The sequence below is a fragment of the Silurus aristotelis genome (genome assembly GCF_946808225.1).
Source record: "Silurus aristotelis genome assembly, chromosome: 17".
Taxonomy (NCBI): domain Eukaryota; kingdom Metazoa; phylum Chordata; class Actinopteri; order Siluriformes; family Siluridae; genus Silurus; species Silurus aristotelis.
The window spans coordinates 25,083,803-25,101,634 of NC_139590.1; the positions used below are offsets into that span (position 1 = coordinate 25,083,803).

Genomic DNA, 17,832 nt, shown 5'->3' on the forward strand with positions numbered 1-17,832 from the left:
TTTATACCCACTCCATTGGTGAAGTCATGGGTTTTCTTATCACTGCTATGCAGATGACAATCAACTAATCTTTTATTTCCCTCCATCAGATACCACAGCTTCCGCTCAGATCTTGGCATGCTAGACAGACATATCTTAATGGATAAGTGCTCACCAACTAAAACTCAACCCCAGCAAAACAGAACTGCTGGTCATCCCAGGCGATTCATCTCCAGGTCAAGATCTCCAAATAACACTTTATGACTTTCTGCTTGTAACCTTGGGGTAACTATGGACAATGAACTGTCCTTCTTCCCACGTCGCTAATGTGATTCGCTCATGTTGATTTCTTCTCTACAACATCAGAAGGATTCGACCATTTCTGTCCACACAGGCTGCCCAGGTGCTTGTTCAGTCTCTTGTCCTTTTGAGACTGGACTACTGCAGCTCTCTGCCGGCAGGTCTTATCTTGAACGATATTCATCCACTGCAAATTATCCAAAATGCAGCTGCACGACTTGTGTTTAATCTGCCCAAGTTCTCCCACACCACCCCACTGCTGCTCCTCCACTGGCTTCCAGGAGCTGCAAGTATCAGATTCAACACTGTTGCTTGCCTACAAGGCCAAAAATGGACCAGCACCATTTTACCTCAGAGACCTCATCACACCTCACACTGCACCACGCTGTCTGAGATCCTCCAGCACTGCTCCACTGGTACCACCAGTGAGAGGTAAGTACAATTCAAGACTCTACTTTGTTCTGGCACCGAGGTGGTGGAATGAACTTCCCCTAGATGTCCATACAGCAGAGTCCCTGATTATCTTCAAGTGACGACTGAAGACCTTCATCTTCCTGAAACACTTAAATTAGCACTTTCCAAGTTTGTAGAATTCAAGAGTTATATTTATATGAAGTGTGGAATCTTGTGTACAGTGTAGATTTATTCATTACTACAGACTCAAGGCACTTTTGTACGTCGCTCTGGATAAGGGCGTCTGCTAAATGCCACAAATGTAAATGTATGGAACAAAACCCTTCCCTGTCCACAAGGCTGAGGTCTGTCTGGTCTGCTGTGTACGGTCTCCATCTAGCACTTGCTACAACACCTGCGAGAAAACCTGCAGGACACCAGAAAGAGATAATAGTTCACTGTACCGTCTCTTTCCTGTCATGTGTTGGTGTTTGAAAGTCCTGTGTAAGGGATTATTAATATTGTCATACACACTGTAAACTGTCATTAGGGTGTCTATTGTGTTGTCTGGTTAATGTCCAGCATTTTGTGTGTGTGTGTGTGTGTGTGTGTGTGTGTGTGTGTGTGTGTGTGTGTGTATAGACCTGTCTCTCACCTGGTGTTTCCCTCCTCAGGGTGACAGCTCACTCTGAGCGTCTCAGCACCTCTGAACCCTTTCTTCAGCGGTATTTATTTATTTATACTCTTTGTGTTTTGCTTGTGCTTCAGTGGCTTTTTCCCTTTTTGTTGCTTTTAGTTTTGTATTTTTCACACTCCTTCTTCTTCTTCTTGTTCTTCTTCTTGTTCTTCTTCTAGTTTATTAAATTTTAAATATCATCCAAACCAGTGCCTGTAACACTTACACCTTATTGTTAGCTCTCAGCTGTGTGTGTGTTTCCCACACCAGTGCTGTTGTACAGTGTCACTGTATAAGATGCAAGTTTGCGGTGACTGTTTGAGTAGATTAAGAAACTCTGTGTTAGAAAACCTCGTTTTTAACTCTACAACGCCTGAAACATCTTCCATATTTTTTTGATTCTCTTTCTGTCTCTTGCTGAGCAGTAAGGAGCAGCAGAAGAACCACAAAGGTTCTAAGTCTGTGTGGGAGCAGCGAACCAGCGAGCTCCGGAGGCAGACACTGATGACCAGCAGGGAGGCGCTGTACAATGAGCTGGACCCGGAGGATCGCTGGAAGGCAAGTGAAGAGGGTTGATAAAGGATAGAATAAAAGATGGAAAGAAAATTAAGACAGACATAATACACTTCCTGAGTTTATTCCCAATGACTTAATGATGGAACAGGCAGGATTTTTATATTTCATGCCTCTTTAAAGAAATATTAGGAAATCCTGTATGTATATGTATGAGTTATGTGATGTGATAAAGTGTTTGTTCCTACAGGTATCATACTCCCGTCACATCCGCCCGGATATGAAAACTCACCTGGATCGGCCTCTTGTGGTGGACCCTCAAGAAAACCGAAACAACAACACTAACAAAAACTGGCCAGGAGAGGAGCTTCTACACAAACGGCCTCCATTCCATTCTGCAGTCAGAGGTGGAGGAAGAAGAGGAGGAAATGCTTCAGCACAGACTTTGGAGAGAGGAGAATCTACAGAGTCTCACAATAGCTGCAGGAATGTTGAGAACCCGAACAATGCTGGAACAGAAGGCACTGAGGTGGGCATGAAGGATCCTCACCGGAAAAGAGAACATCGTGGGCAGAGGACTGGACGCTCTTGTCAACACCGAAAGGCTCTGGATGAAGAAGCTGAGACTGGTGGAGGAGGCAGAAGGCACCGAAACAAGGGCATGGAGGGATCAGGGGAAGGTGAACAAGCAGACGGAAATGAGCGAAGGCAGAGGTGTCACCGACATGGAGAGAAAGAAGGAAGACGGGAAAAAGGAGAACCGGGGGAGAGAGGTCGACACCGCAGGAAGTGAGTTTCTCATTTCTATTATTTTTGTTTCCTCTTTTTTAGCATTGTTTTTTCCTCTTCTACATTGCCGATAGAAACTCATCAGACCCCTTTAATTCAGTTACTGTGTCATACAGACACCAAAACAAACCCTAAAAACTCAATCATCTTTATTTACAAACTTTCCCTTATAGCATCAAACTAATGAAAGAAGACGGCAACAGTTCTAAAAATGTATAAAAAAACTGAAAAACTTGATTAACAGGGATGGAAAGGTCATCAGTCCCCTGATTTTGAATATGATATCGAATTAAAGTCAGGGCTCTAATTTGGCAACTCAAGGACTTTCACCTTCCTATCCTTAAGCTTTTGATTGGCATGTTTAGGATCATTGTTGTTTTAGAAGGTGAAGGACCTTAATTTTCGGCCGTCCGGCAGTGGGAAGCAAGTTTTTCTCAATAATTTTTATTTACTTGGCAGCATCCAATTTCTCTTCAATCCTGATCAATTGCCCAACTCCACTGTAGAGAAACACCCCATAACATAATGCTGCCACCACCAGGCTTCACAGGAAGTATGGTGTGTTTTGGTGGTATGCTGTGCTTGAGTTATGGTTATAGCTCATAAGACCAGAGCAGCTTTTGCTTACAGGTGTGTGTTTGTATAGCACGAATTAGACTGTGGCACTTTTTCAGGAAAGGCTTACAAATAATTTGTGTAAAGATTGTGAGATGTCACATGTACAGACTGGGCCATAAAGCTATGTAAGTCCTTCAATGTTGATTTTGGCTTCTTGGTAGCTCCTCTGATCAATGTCCTTCTGGCTTTGGCACCTAGCTTGGATGGACGACTTAATGTAGGCAATATGTTTGGTACTTAAGCTTTCCACTATTTAATGTGCTCTGAGCTGTTCCTTTTCCTAACATGTGCCTTTCTACAACTACAAACATGGTGAATTTTGCACCATAAACTACTAACATTTAAATCTACAATAAACAGCTGGTTTTATTATGAAGTAATCAAAACTATTACATTAACTTTGAGGTGGAGCAGTTAACCTGGAGTTTGATCTGGAAGTTGTTTTGTTGCACCTGAACAAGTTTATAATGGTATAGTCTAATCACTTTATGGTTAATAATGTTCTTTTCACTTTAGTAATGAGGGTTATAATGTGTACAAACAGTTTAAAAAGTCTTAAGTCTTAATTTCCTTTGTTTTCCAGGATGCAATGTGTGAATGGTATGATCATTTTTTGTAGACTTACTGTAGGTTTTACCTGCTCTCTTTTTCGGTTCTTCTCTCTTTTTCTCTCTCTGTAGGGAAGGTCCCACTCTGTCCACCACTCGTCCTATTCAGAAGACTTTGTCTAGACAGGGTAGTCAGTACAGTGAGGACTTGGACAATGTGATGAACAGTAAACTTGCTACTCAGCCTCTCGTTCCTACTGACCTTTACAGCCCAAGCAGCCGCTCTACGCCCCACTCCAGCCTCCTCAGCCTGGTCAGCAGCACCCATGGCTCTCGTCTGGCTCCCATGGCTACAGAGAGCAGCATCATTCTCACTAACCCAGGCTCCACCACTATTAACCTCATTCATCTGGACACCAAGATGGACTACACAGCCATAGACATTCCACCCATGTTCCCTTCTGCCAATGCAATTTTGCAGGGTGAGAAATACATGGGAAGGGTAGAAAAGTGGACAGATGTTGTGTTTGAGGTTCCTTAAATGCATTTAATTGGTAAAGATTTAGCCAAGACGCTCACATCTCTTCTTACTTTTATCCCACAGTCAATAAAAACGCTAACACAGAACCGCTGCCCAAAAAGGAGGATATGAAAGGTGACGATGATGATGATGACAAAGATGATGGAGGACCTAAACCTATGCCTCCTTACAGCTCTATGTTTATCCTGTCCACTACTAACCCGTGAGTAACTGTGCTAAGGCCTGCGACTTACATTCCAGAGCTCTAAAACACAAATATACACACGTCTCTCAAACTACATCAACATCAGAATCTATAATCTATAGTCATCTATAATCAAAAACCAGTGTCTATAAACCACATCCCACATCTAACTGCCACATCTAACTGCCACATCTAACTCCAACATCTAACTCCCACATCTAACTCCCACATCTAACTCCCACATCCAACTCCCACATCTAACTCCCACATCTAACTCCAACATCTAACTCCAACATCTAACTCCCACATCTAACTCCCACATCTAACTCCCACATCTAACTCCAACATCTAACTCCAACATCTAACTCCAACATCTAACTCCCACATCTAACTCCCACATCTAACTCCAACATCTAACTCCAACGTCTAACTCCCACGTCTAACTCCCACGTCTAACTCCCACGTCTAACTCCAACGTCTAACTCCCACGTCTAACTCCCACGTCTAACTCCCACGTCTAACTCCCACGTCTAACTCCAACGTCTAACTCCCACATCTAACTCCCACATCTAACTCCCACATCTAACTCCCACATCTAACTCCCACATCTAACTCCAACATCTAACTCCAACATCTAACTCCAACATCTAACTCCAACATCTAACTCCAACATCTAACTCCCACATCTAACTCCAACATCTAACTCCAACATCTAACTCCCACATCTAACTCCCACATCTAACTCCCACATCTAACTCCAACATCTAACTCCAACATCTAAACTGTTTTACAGCAGGACACTGAACTGCCGTTTCACTACCCTCTGCCAGCGACACAATACATAATAAATGCTTCATATTTTAACCTTTGTGTGTGTGTGTGTGTGTGTGTGTGTGTGTAGATTTCGTAGGTTGTGTCACTATATTGTGACCCTGAGGTACTTTGAGATGTGCATTCTGTTGGTCATTGCTATGAGCAGTATTGCTCTTGCTGCTGAAGATCCCGTGTGGCCCGAGTCCCCCCGGAACAACGTGAGCACTTCTTCTGCCTAACATGAGCTCCATCTGTTCAGTCTCTATCCTGCTGTGAAATCTTTCCTTCTGCCAACATGGATATCAAATCTGTACAATTATACAGTGATGTGTCTGGTCTTATTGCCTTTTATACAGAAGTGTAGAACCATGTGCCTCTGTTTCAATCTGCAGGTTCTGCGTTATTTTGACTACGTCTTCACGGGAGTGTTCACTTTCGAGATGCTAATAAAAGTAAACACCAACACCTTAACACTTTAAACACTTTCCTTAATGTAATGGGAGCTATATTGAATCATCATCACCATCTTCTCTCTCTCTCTCTCTCTCTCTCTCTCTCTCTCTCTCTCTCTCTCTCTCTCTCTCTCTCTCTCTCACACTCTCTCTCTCAGATGGTGGATCTGGGTTTGGTGCTTCATCAGGGATCATACTTCCGTGACCTTTGGAATATTCTGGACTTTATAGTGGTCAGTGGTGCCCTGGTAGCTTTTGCCTTCACGTAAGTCTGCTGCAGGACCCTCAGTCATGTCCTGCTTTGTCTTTGTGGTCTTGTTTCCCCATGCCTGCTGCCTGTCCTTTGTTCTCCCTTTGCCCCTATCGAACAAAAACCACGATGCAGTCAAAAGGTTTCCTGACCCCCTATAGCTCCAGTCTTCATTCCCCTCACACACTTGTTCACATGGACTTGACACTTCTCCTACTCTCTTCTATGCCTGTTCATGTTTTCTGTAGAGAACACACTCTTGCTGTCTTTGCTGTCAAAAAATGTATTTTTTGAATCACAAGGTGTGGCAACGTGGCCTCAGGGAAACCCTAACCCTAACACCAACCCCCTAACCCTAACCCCAACCCCCTTACCTTAACCCGCTAACCCTAACCCTAACCCCAACCCCCTAACCCTAACCCCCTAACCCTAACCCGCTAACCCTAACCCTAACCCCCTTACCCTAACCCTAACCCCCTAACCCTAACCCCCTTACCCTAACCCTAACCCCCTAACCCTAACCCGCTAACCCTAACCCTCTTACCCTAACCCTAACCCCCTAACCCTAACCCCCTTACCCTAACCCTAACCCCCTAACCCTAACCCCACCCCCCTAACCCCCTAACCCTAACCCCAACCACCTAACCCTAACCGTAACCCTAACCCCAACCCCCTAACCCTAACCCCAACCCCCTAACCCTAACCCTAACCCCCTAACCCTAACCGTAACCCCCTAGCCCTAGCCCTAACCCTAGCCCTAACCCTAGCCCTATCAGGAACACTTAAACATTCTTTAGCAACTTGGGAATTTAGAAATGTTTAGTTATTTCCTGCTTACATGTAAATTGTAATATACACACACACTGATTGGAATTTAATATATAAACAAATAACAAAATGTCCTGACTTTGGACTTTTGAATTAGGACTTCTTACCTGGTTCAATAAGAGCAAGATGTTAGATATGTTCCTGACCTTGGAGCTGAAGGAGTTGCTGAAGGAGCTGAACAGTCCTCTTCTACCCCGTCTCCCCTACTCATCCTCCTCTCCTCCACCCATCCCCCACTCCTCCACCAACCACCCCCCTCTCCTCCAACTTTTGCCTCTCTCCTCCACCCATCCCCCTCTTCTCCACCAACCACCCCCTCTCCTCCACCCATCCCCCTCTCCTCCACTAACCACCCCCCTCTCCTCCAACTTTTCCCTCTCTCCTCCACCCACCCCCCTCTCCTCTACCAACCACCCCCCTCTCCTCCAACTTTTCCCCCTCTCCTCCACCCATCCCCCTCTCTTCCACCAACAAACCCCTCTCCTCCAACTTTTCCCTCTCTCTTCCACCCATCCCTGTCTCCACGACTGCTTTCAGTCCAACCCCGGAGATTGTAATTTGAGTTTGCGATCCCCAAGGGTGTCTCTGGCGCCCTCTGGCTGTAAGTGGTGATGTCTGCTTCATGTCTGTATTTAATGGTAAAATTGCTAGATGTTGTAAATTTCTCTCCTGTGTAAATTTGTGTTTATGTTTGAAGGTTAGGTGTCCACATATAACACTACGCGCCCTCAGTACCATCACTGTGTGTGAATTCTTTCACTGTCTCATATTGATGTTTTTCTTCCTCCTACATTCTTCCCTTGTTTCAGTATGTGTGTGTTCTCAGTGCTCTGTCTGTGTTGGTGTTTGTGTTTGTGTCTCTGTGTGTGTCGTCTGTCTCTCTGGCCGTCTCTGATCCTCTCTGGTTTACATACAGCGGAGGAGGTGATGGAGAAGGAGACGGGTAATGTCTCTTTCTCTCTCTTCGTCTGTCTCTCTGATTGCTCCTTATGCCTGTTACACAGCCGGATTCTCCTATTCTTTAATTCTTTTCCTTTTTCCATACTGCCATGCTTTCTCACACATAGAACACAAAACTAAGGGCAAGGCTGGTGTGTAATACGGAACGTCACAAGCCAAAGCCTGGCCAAGCAGTTTAAATCTGCTGATTTTTAATATTCTAGCTATAAACTCTTGGTTCACCCTGCTGTATGTGGACACCTAAATGTGTTAACATACATGTTTGTGTCTATGTGTTCGTGTGTGTCTGTGTTTTGTCTGAAAATCATAAGAGACAAACAGGAGTAAATATGGATATCGGAATAATAATAATGATAAAGAAACATAGGTTTTGTTGAATGAGATCAGACTGACTGACTGACCAGCAGACCCCATTGTTTGGAGACTAAAATATGGAAAAGCAAACACACAAACCAACAAACAAAGAGACCGACAGACAATTCATTTATTCTCCAAACTGCATTAAAACGTCTCTGTAACAGGCCTGAAGCTGTGCTCACACAGACAACATGATAACACGATTAACGCTGATGGAGCAGCGTGCCTCATATTGCAGTTCAGTCTTTGTAGATTTATACTGTCACGTTTGTGGGGAAAAAATTTAATTATCAGACATTTATTGTCTGTATAGAAAAGGATTGGCTGGAACTGATCTCTGCCGGGTCACATGACTGCAGAGGGGTGAATCTGGGATTGCTGAAAACAATACACCACAAATTCCAGGCTCAATTTAGTGTGAAATTACGTCCTGTTCTTTTTTCCATTAAAACAATATGACTTTTTTGTCCTAATTTATTTTAAGGAATAGTTAAGGCTTAATGAAGATCGTATGGTAAATGGTTTATTTATTATTCATAAACACTGGTATTGGTTCATAATTGGGGTTGTGTTTCCCATAAATAATAAATCAATGCATTTCTGGTTTTGATAATGTATAAATAATAATTTACAGAATTATTGAGGATATAATACATTTTTTTATTAGTGCCTAATATACAGGTGCATCTCAATAAATGAGAATATCATTAAAAAGTTGATTTATTTTAATTTTTCAATACAGAAAGTGGTATATTTTAAAGATTCATCACACACACACTGATATATTTCAAGTGTTTTTCTTTTCATTTTGATGATTATGACTCACAGCTGATAAAAACCCAAAATTCAGTATCAGAAAATGAGAATATTGTGAAAAGGTTGAATATTGGAGACTCGTGATGTCTCACACTAATCAGCTCATTAACTGCAAACACCTGCTCAGGTTCCCTGAGTCTTTAAATGGTGTCTCAGTCTGGTCCAAGCTCCACAATCATGTGGGAAGACTGCTGACTCGACAGTTGTCCAGAAGACGATCATTGACCCCCTGCACATGGACGGTGAGACACAAAAGGTCATCACTGAAGAAGCTGCTGTTCACAGACTGCTGGATCCAAGAACATTAATGGAAAGTTGAATGGAAGGAATAAATGTGGTAGAAAAAGGAGAAACGAAGCAGATTCAAGAGTTTGTGGAGATTCACAAAGAGTGGATTGCAGCTGGAGTCAGTGCTTCAAGAGCCTTCACACACAGACGTATCCATGAGCTACAACTGACTCATTCCTCGTGTCGAGCCACTGCTAAACCAGAGACAACGTCAGAGGTGACTTACCTGGACAAAGGACAAAAAGCACCGGTCTGTTGCTCAGTGGGCCAAAGTCGCCTTTTTCAGATGAAAGTAAATTAAATTAACATTTAATTTGGAAATCAAGGTTCCAGAGTCTGGAAGAGGAGAAGAGGAACAGATTCCAAGCTGCTTGAGGTCCAGTGTGTTTTACCAAGTCCAGGTTAAGCACAGCTATCTACCAGGTTCTAGAGAACTTTATGCTTCCCTCCGCTGACCAGCTTTATTTTTCAGTAGGATTTGCCACCTGCCCACGCTGCCAAAAGCACCAGAAGTTAGTTAAATGACCATGGTGTTGGTGTGCTTGACTGGCCAGCAAACTCACCAGACCTGAACCCCATAGAGAATCTCTGGAGTGTTGTCAAGAGGAACGTGAAAAACAAGATTCCAAAAAATGCAGATGATCAGAAGGCCACTGCCAAAGAAACCTGGGCTTCCGCACCACCTCAGCAGTGCCACAGACTGATCTCCTCCATGCCACGGTAAATTGAGGCAGTAATTAAAGCAAAAGGAGCCTCGACCAAGTATTGAGTACAGATACAGTAAATAAACATACTTTCCACAAGGCCAACACTTCACTCAAAATGTATTTTTGATTGGTCTTATGAAGTTTTTTTTTAGATAATAAATTGGTGGGTTTTTGGTAAATGTGAGCTAAAATCACAATTGAAAGAAATAAACACATGAAATGTATCAGTCTGTGTGATGAATCTATATAATATACCAGGTTCACGTTTTGTATTCATTCATTCATTCATTTTCTCCCGCTTATCCGTAATCCGGGTCGCGGGGGCAGCAGTCTAAACAGGCCCCCGCCTTCGACTGCTGCCCAATCCTCACAGCACCGTCCCTTACGGTCCCTCCTGCAGGTGGTGAGCCCACGGGAAGATGTTTTGTATTGAATTACTAAAATAAATCCAATTTTTTATGATATTCTCATTTATTGAGATGCAGCTGTATATTATATATATACTACCTAATATACTAATATATATATATATATATATATGAACCACACGACTGTTAGGTTAAATTATATTCAATCATAGGAACAGAATTTTAAGTAAATAATAAATTAATTAATTAACAAATGAACAAATAAATAAATAAATAAAAATAAATAACACTTTTGTTTTGTTGTTGGAATAATCAATGAAGCTGGTGAGACACAGATATGACCAAACTGCTCATTAATGCTTTTTGCAGGTTCTTCCAGTTGTTGTGGGTTTCTCTATTCAGTTTTCTTTTTAGAAGATGAAATGCTGCACAGTTGGGTGAAATCCAATCTTCAGAATGACCTGCTTTTCTGTTGTACTGTATCTTTTCAGTTTTTATGTTGGTTAATCCTTTTTGACAGACAATGCAGTTGCCCAGGTGCTTTATGTCTTATTTAAACAGTATTAGTGCCAATATCTTTAAGCACTTTAGATCAGAACGCGTTAGATGTGTTAATCATTTTATATTCGTCTTTTCATTTCAAACACAAGTGTCTATAGCAAAAACCAAAAAGAAAGGAATTGGCCTTGCTGTCCCAATACTTTTGGGGGAGTGAGTATGTAAGATGTTAGTTATCTGCTAATAATAAAATGTGACTTTACATCATTAATTCCTGCTCAAAATAATAATTTACAACAAAAATAATTTACCACAACTAATAATGCATTTATACTATTTTTACACAAGACGTGCATATGAACCAATCGCAGTGGTTATAAAGAAGTCAAATTTATCATGAAACTTATATATATATATATATTATTATTTTTTGGTTTCTTTTTTTAAGGACTCATTAAAAGATTACATTGATCACTAAAGCAACCATATCCATGTTTAATTTTGTGTGTGTGTGTGTGTGTGTGTTTGTGTGTGTTGTGTGGTGCATGGGCAGATTTTAGATATATAACCCCAGGTAACAGTAGGTAATAAGAGTTATATTTATATTATATTAAGTTTGTAATCTTGTGTACCAGTGTAGATTTATTCATTGCTAGAGACTTAAAGCACTTTTGTACGTCGCTCTGGATACGGGCGTCTGCTAAATGGCGCAAATGTAAATGTAAATGTAATGCACATGTACTTTCTCATATAGCAGCGATTGGTGTTTTAGGAGCTTGTGGAAAACTGGTGAATGTGAACTAAACTAACATAGACATAAGAAGAACATGGATTAATCTGAGGACTCTGGACCTGTGGGGTGGCAACTTTCCCTGCTCTATCACTGCGCCACCTATTTTATACACTTTTATAGAAATGACCTTCAAAATGTTCATGTTTCAGAGCTGGATGTTTTCAGTGAGACCTCTTATATTTCTAATTTTTGTCCACACCAAACTCATTTAAATAAATACAGATGGTCCCTGAGTTACTATGGTCCGACTTACAATTTTTTGATCTTGCGATTTTAATAGCCATACTACAGAATTGTAAAAATATTTATACAAATTTTGTGCATTTTTTTTTTATCTTTGCAAATTTATATATATATAAAATGAACATTAGTTTCACAGTCTTTGCTCAATACTTTGTTGAAGCACTTTGGCACCAATTACAGCCTCAAGTCTTTTTGGGTTTGATGCTACAAGCTTGACATTTATTTTTGGGCAGTTTCTCTCATTCTTTGTTGCAGAACCTCTCAAGCTTCATCAGATTGGATTGGGAGGGTCAGTGCACAGCCCTTTTCAGATCTCCAGAGATGTTCAATCAGGTTGAAGTCTGGACTCTGGCTGGGCCACTCAAGGACATTCACAGAGTCCCGTAGCCACACCTTTGTTATGTTGGATATGTGTTTAGGGTTGTTGTCCTGTTGAAAGAGGAACCTTCAGGAATCTTTCCCTCAAACCTGTCTAATCTCTGACCACCATGCTTCACTGTAGTGATGTATTGGCCAGCTGATGAGCAGTGCTGGGTTTACTCCAGACATGAAGCTTAGAATTCAGGCCAAAGAGTTCAATCTTTGTTTCTCAGGATCTGAGAGTCCTTCAGGTGCCTTTTGGCAAACAGGTGGGCCACTGTCTGTCTGGCCACTCAATCACAGAGGCCTGATTGGTGGAGTGTTGCAGAGATGGTTGATCTTCTGAAAGGTTCTCCTTTCTCCACAGAGAAATGCTGGAGCTCTTTTAGAGTGACCATAAGGTTCTTGGTTGCGTCCCTGACTAAGGCCCTTCTCTCCAATTGCTGTTTGCTAGGTGGCTCTGCTCCAGGAAGAGTCCTGGTGGTGGAGGCCATTGTGCTCATTGGGACCTTCAATGCTGCAGAAATGTTTCTGTCTCCTTCCCCAGATCTGTGTCTCAATACAATCCTGTCTCGGAGGTCTACAGACAATTCCTTGGTTTTCATGGTTTGGTTTGTGCTCTGACATGCACTGTAACTGTGGGACCTGTTATAGACAGGTGTGTGTGTCTTTCCAAATCATGTCCAATCAACTGAATTTCCCACAGGTGGACTCCAATCAAGTAAGTTGTAGAAACATCTTATTGTTGATCAGTGGAAACAGGATGCACCTGAGCTTAATTTTGAGTGTAATGGCGGAGTGTGAAAACTTATGTACGTGATTTTTTTACATTTTTAATACATTTGCAAAGATTTAAAAAAACTTTTCCGGGTGCACTGTATATTGTGTTATAAAGTGGGTTAGTTGGTTAATAATAAGCTCTACAATGTAAGGCTCAGTAAAGCCTCTTCAGAACCCCACACACCTGCAGTCAGTTCCTCAGTTGGTGGTTTATTAAGAATGGACTAAAGTCATCTAGGAAGTGTGAGCATGAAGTCTAGCACCAGTTCCAAGTATCATTTGAATGTTTAGAGAAAGGCAGCGAGCTGAACTCTGGTAAGAGCGATTGTGTTCGGGAACACAGTGTGTTCTGTAGCACTGTTAGACCTGTGAAGTGGGACAGAAGGAACTGGTCCAGTTGATCTGCATTTCTTAAGAACCTGCACATCTTTTAGAAGATTGTGAATGTCCTCACGGATGCTTTATGTATCATGCATGAGACATGGCAGCTGTGACCATTGTTTCAGATTTGTAAGAAATACTAAAGTTCAACATGGAGAAGACCAGGAACTTTGCAGTGCTTTATTATACTCACTTTGTTACCATGTTGAGTTTATGATCGACTGCATGTCTGAAACGTAGAGCTGGGAGGAAACCTTCCCTTCATCAAGTGGATGATTTGGTAGCCAGTTAGTAGCAGAAGTGTGTTTTGGGGGTGGAATGTGAGGGGATGTGAGGGGGTGTGGGGTGTATTTCAGATATCCAGATCTTAGATCTCATATCTCTCATATTATTATTATTATTATTATTATTATTATTATTATTATTATTATTATTATTATTACAGCATATATGTCCTACTAACAGCTGCCTGTGTGCATGTGTGTGCGTGTCCGTGCGTGTCCGTGCGTGTGCGTCCGTGTGCGTGCAAGTCTGCGCGCGTGGGTGTGGGCGTGCACGCTTTGTGCATGTCAGGGTCTAACAAAAAATTCATTCTTGCATACGTTACTTCTCTCTTTATTTTGTGTATCACATATGAATGTTTTTTCCTCTTTTAAAATCCTACTTTCTCTTCCCATGACTGTAGCTGTGTGTGTGTGTGTGTGTGTGTGTGTGTGTGTGTGTGTGTTTGTTTTGTCTTTTTCTCTGTCTTTTGCTGTCTCTGATCTTCTCTGATCTTTCCAATCGGCTCTCCTCCAGTGGCGGCAGTGGGTAATAATGTCTCTAATGTCTCTCTCTCTCTCTCTCTCTCTCTCTCTCTTCTCTCTCTCTCTCTCTCTCTCTCTTCTCTCTCTCTCTCTCTCTCTCTCTCTCTCTCTCTCTCTCTCTCTCTCTCTCTCTCTCTCTCTCTCTCTCTTTCTCTCTCTCTCTCTCTCTCTTTTGCTCTCACTGCTTTTTAATGCTTGTCCTGCCAGATATGTTGCTTTCCTCTCTTTCATTTTTGTAAGACCACCATCTGCTTGTATGTCTGTAGCTCATCCAGCTTCTCTGTGATCATCTCCCTGCTTATGAAGAAGCTCTAATTAGATTCATCATGACTCACACACACACACACACCACACACACACACACACACACACACACACACACACACACACACACACACACACACACACACACACAGTGTTAAACTGAGTGATGTGATGAATCCAGGTAAAGTTCAGTTTAAGATGAGTGTGTTTGTGCTTCACTGTGTGTACGCACACTTTCAGAGGTCATGTAGAGGTCAGAGTGGTACTGCGTGTTGTGATACAGTGATTTTTTCCTTCACTTTCTATTGTTTCATCATTTACTTAAAAAAAACGTTCCATCTACACATCATTTCATCTAAAACTGAAACAAAACAATTTTCAATCCTGAAAATAATTTTTTTTTTATTTGTGACACCAGACCTGTAACTAAAAACACTGTGTGAGAAATCACCAGTTGTAGTGTATCCGGGTCGTAGTGTATCCGGGTCAAAGTGTATCCGGGTCATAGTGTGTCGGATTGTAGTGTATCCGGGTCGTAGTGTGTCGGGTCGTAGTGTGTCGGGTCATAGTTTATCTGGGTTGTAGTGTGTCGGGTCGTTGTGTGTCGGGTCGTAGTGTGTCGGATCGTAGTGTATCCAGGTCGTAGTGTATCCGGGTCATAGTGTTTCGGGTCGTTGTGTGTCGGGTCGTAGTTTATCCGGGTCATAGTGTATCTGGGTCATAGGGCATCCAGTGTATAAACATGTGCCAAATCAAACATGCGGATGATCCGCTGTGGCGACCCCTAATGGGAGAAGCCGAAAGTTTTTTTTTTTTTAGTGTATCCTGGGTCGTAGTGTATCCGGGTCGTAGTGTATCCGGGTCATAGTGTGTCGGGTCGTTGTGTGTCGGGTCATAGTTTATCCGGGTTATAGGGCATCCAGTGTAAAAACGTGCCAAATCATACATGCGGATGATCCGCTGTGGCGACCCCTAATGGGAGAAGCCGAAAGTTTTTTTTTTTTTTTTTTTTTTTTGTGTATCTGGGTCATAGTGTGTCGATGCGTAGTTTGTCGGGTCGTAATGTATCCGGGCCATTGTGTGACGGGTTGTAGAGTGTCGGGTCGTAGTATATTGGGTCATAGTGTATCTGGGTCACAGTGTATCAGGTCGTAGTATTTCGGGTCATAGTGTATCCGGGTCGTAGTGTATCGAGTCGTGGTGTATCGGGTCTTAGTGTATCCGGGTCGTAGTGTGTCTGGTCGTAGTGTATCCGGGTCGTAGTGTATCCAGGTCATAGTGTGTCTGGTCGTAGTGTATCCGGGTCGTAGTGTGTCGGGTCTTAGTGTATCCGGGTCGTAGTGTGTCGGGTCTTAGTGTATCCGGGTCGTAGTGTGTCGGATTGTAGTGTATCCGGGTCGTAGTGTGTCGGGTCGTTGTGTTTCGGGTCGTAGTTTATCTGGGTCATAGGGCATCCAGTGTAAAAACATGTGCCAAATCAAACATGCGGATGATCCGCTGGGGTGACCCCTAATGGGAGAAGCCCTCATGTAGTGTATCCGGGTCGTAGTGTATCGGGTCGTAGTATATCAGATCGTAGTGTATCCGGGTCGTAGTGTATCGGGTCGTAGTGTATCCGGGTCGTAGTATATCCGGGTCGTAGTGTGTCTGGTCGTAGTGTATCCGGGTCATAGTGTATTGGGTCGTAGTATATCGGATCGTAGTGTATCTGGGTTGTAGTGTATCGGGTTGTAGTGTGTCGGGTCATAGTGTATCCGGGTCGTAGTGTATCAGGTTGTACTGTGTCGGGTTGTAGTGTATCCAGGTCGTAGTGTATCCGGGTCGTAGTATATCAGATCGTAGTGTATCCGGGTCGTAGTGTATCGGGTCGTAGTGTATCCGGGTCGTAGTGTGTCGGGTCGTAGTGTATCCGGGTCGTAGTATATCGGATCGTAGTGTATCTGGGTCGTAGTGTATCGGGTTGTAGTGTATATGGGTCGTAGTATATCCGGGTCGTAATGTGTCTGGTCGTAGTGTATCCGGGTCATAGTGTGTCTGGTTGTAGTGTCTCGAGTTGTAGTGTACCCGGGTTGTAGTGTATCCAGGTCATAGTGTGTCGGGTCGCTGTGTGTCTGGTTGTTGTGTGTCCAGGTTGTAGTGTATTGGGTCATTGTGTGTCAGGTCGTTGTGTGTCGGGTCGTTGTGTGTCGGGTCATTGTGTGTCGGGTCGTAGTGTGTGCAAATTTTAGTATATCGGGTCGTTGTGTGTCCAGGTCGTAGTGTATTGGGTCATTGTGTGTTGGGTCGTAGTGCGTCGGGTCGCTGTGTGTTGGTTCGTTGTGTGTCCGGGTCGTAGTGTGTCCGGGTTGTAGTGTGTCTGGGTCGTTGTATGTCAGGTCTTAGAGTGTCGGGTCGTAGTATATCAGGTCGTTGTGTGTTGGGTCATTGTGTGTTATGCTCTTGGCCGTAATCATTGTGCATGAGATTGAAGATCTTCACCATAACCCATACCTAAAAACTCTTCTCTTGGGAAAGTGAACATGTTTTTAGAGAGCATCCATCACACTTCCACATGTTTACTGTGTCCTGTTTCATGGATTCATAAAGAAGCCATTAGAAACAGACTAACATTGGAACAAAACAGAAAAGAAAAGAGGCTTAGCTGGACATTCTGCCGTTGAGGATGTCTGACACATGGCTGCCGTGGCACTATGATGAAACTGCAAGGGATTGTGGGTGAGAAAAAGTATTGTGTCAGGGACAGCATGGGATTGGCTCAGCAGTGAATGCACCTTTAATACAGCATGAGTGTGTGTGTGTGTGTGTGCATGTGTGAGGGTGTGTGTTTGTGTGTGTGTGTGTGTGAGTGTTTGTGGGTGTGAGTGTGTGTATTTGTGTGTGTGAGTGTTAGTGTGTCTGTGTATACAGTATGTGTGAGGTTATTTGTGTCTGTGTGAGTGTGTGTGTGTGTGATTGTGTGTGTGTGTGTCGATACAATATGTGTGAGTGTGTTTGTGTGAGTATGTTTGTGTGTGTGAGTGTATGTTTGTGTGTGAGTGTGTATGTGTGTGTGTGTGTCTGTTTGTGCGAGTTTGTCTGTGTGTGAGTTTGTCTGTGTGTGAGTGTGTGCCAGTTTGTGCGTGTTCGTGTGTGAGTTTGTCTGGGTGTGAGTGTGTGTGTGTGTGTGTGTGTGTGTGTGTGTGTGTGTGTGTGAGTATGTGTGTGTGGGAGTGTTTGTGGGTGTGAGTGTGTGTGTATTTGTGTGTGTGTGAGTGTTAGTGTGTCTGTGTGTACAGTATGTGTGTGTGTATGTGTGTGTGAGTGTGTTTGTGTTTTTGTGTGTCTGTG

At 42.9% G+C, this 17,832-nt stretch overlaps 1 protein-coding gene and 1 pseudogene across 2 annotated transcripts in view; one reads left to right on the forward strand and one right to left on the reverse strand.

The window, feature by feature from the left end:
• Positions 1-1,068, reverse strand: part of LOC310739947 — a 2,142-nt pseudogene extending 1,074 nt beyond the window's left edge. The window contains exon 1 of the transcript in view: positions 1,060-1,068. The product of the transcript in view is annotated as an uncharacterized misc_RNA (transcript). The remainder of the gene's footprint in view (positions 1-1,059) is intronic.
• cacna1aa (calcium channel, voltage-dependent, P/Q type, alpha 1A subunit, a) overlaps positions 1-17,832 on the forward strand; it is a 115,311-nt gene that overhangs the window by 43,454 nt on the left and 54,025 nt on the right. The window contains exons 19-27 of the mRNA XM_083566262.1: positions 1,347-1,397; positions 1,774-1,906; positions 2,112-2,650; positions 3,949-4,298; positions 4,421-4,559; positions 5,443-5,572; positions 5,747-5,806; positions 5,965-6,071; positions 14,746-14,758. Of these exons, the coding sequence (XP_083422388.1) occupies positions 1,347-1,397; positions 1,774-1,906; positions 2,112-2,650; positions 3,949-4,298; positions 4,421-4,559; positions 5,443-5,572; positions 5,747-5,806; positions 5,965-6,071; positions 14,746-14,758 (1,522 nt within the window). The remainder of the gene's footprint in view (positions 1-1,346; positions 1,398-1,773; positions 1,907-2,111; positions 2,651-3,948; positions 4,299-4,420; positions 4,560-5,442; positions 5,573-5,746; positions 5,807-5,964; positions 6,072-14,745; positions 14,759-17,832) is intronic.